The sequence below is a fragment of the Pediculus humanus genome, genomic scaffold, assembly GCF_000006295.1.
Source record: "Pediculus humanus corporis 1103172107930 genomic scaffold, whole genome shotgun sequence".
Lineage (NCBI taxonomy): Eukaryota > Metazoa > Arthropoda > Insecta > Psocodea > Pediculidae > Pediculus > Pediculus humanus.
This window is the reverse complement of record NW_002987502.1, coordinates 1-1,107: the sequence shown is the minus strand read 5'-3', so window position 1 is coordinate 1,107 and position 1,107 is coordinate 1. Positions and strand designations below refer to the sequence as shown.

The 1,107-nt window shown below is 25.1% G+C and overlaps 1 protein-coding gene across 1 annotated transcript; it reads left to right on the top strand.

Moving 5' to 3' along the window:
- Positions 1 to 134: 134 nt before the first annotated feature.
- Phum_PHUM403040 (uncharacterized protein) lies at positions 135 to 499 on the top strand (the record flags this gene model as incomplete). Its single annotated transcript, XM_002428774.1, has 2 exons — positions 135 to 364; positions 448 to 499. 2 exons carry the CDS (start codon positions 135 to 137, stop codon positions 497 to 499), a joined length of 282 nt encoding a protein of 93 aa, XP_002428819.1.
- Between the last annotated feature and the right edge of the window lie 608 nt (positions 500 to 1,107).

Sequence of the window (1,107 nt, the reverse complement as noted above, 5' to 3'; positions counted from 1 at the left end):
TATTTTCTTGAAGATTATAATTAATTTTATCCCTTCATGATAATTATAATATAAACATATTTAAAAAAAAAAAATTTTTTTTTAACAACAATTTGAAAAATTTACAAGAGGACTTATTCAAATTGTACATGAAAATGGCTAAACCAACTCCGACTCCAAGTCCTAAACCATCTGTCCAAGGAAGTCAACCTTCTGTTAGGAGCAGATCGAATTCTATGCACAATGCGGACTATGAAGAATTTGCAAGCCTTCAATTGGATAAACCAAATGAATCAGAATTAAAGACAAGTGAAGAAATGAAAAAACACATGTATGATGATCATTTTGAAGGCAGACCCATAGAAAGAGCTATGCATATATTAACGTGAGTTTTTTTATTGTGAATAGGCAAACTTTTCACAACTGAATGTAGCTCTATCCTCAACTTATTTATTAAAATTAATTCAGGAATGTAAAAACCCATAATGATAATATTTATATTGTAAAGCTATTGGTCTAAGATATTTAATTTACCCTCCCTTAAATCACATTAAAATTTAGTCAACATTTTTTTTTTTTTGACTACTTAAGGGAATTTAAAACGTTTTAAAAATGGCCCAGAAAAAGCGTTTTTATATATATATATATATATTGATGCACAAAAACTAAAAGTTTACGGTAGATTTATAAAAATAATTATTTTTCGTTTTCGCTTTAAAAAAAAATGATGATACGTCATGGAGTTTGCATTAAAAAATCCAGAAATAAATTCGTTTTTTCCTCATATGCTTCCTATTGGGGAAATTGAAAAAGAAATGTGAGTAATTAATTATTTTTTCCACAACTTAATTTTCGACGATGGTCAAATCCAAAATATTGAATGCAATTTTTTTTATTGAAACTAATGTAGTAAAATCGATGTGATGCAATTTTAAGGTTTTTTCTTTTTAAATTATGTGAGAATAATTTTTTTGAAACATTTATTAAATTAATTGTAACGTTTTCCATACGCATTTTAAAATGTCTTACCAAAGACGTGATCATCATTTTTTTTTTTTTTTTTTTTTTTGTATTGATTAGCTATATATTTATTTACAACATGAAAAATTCTTTTTTTTTTTTTTTTTT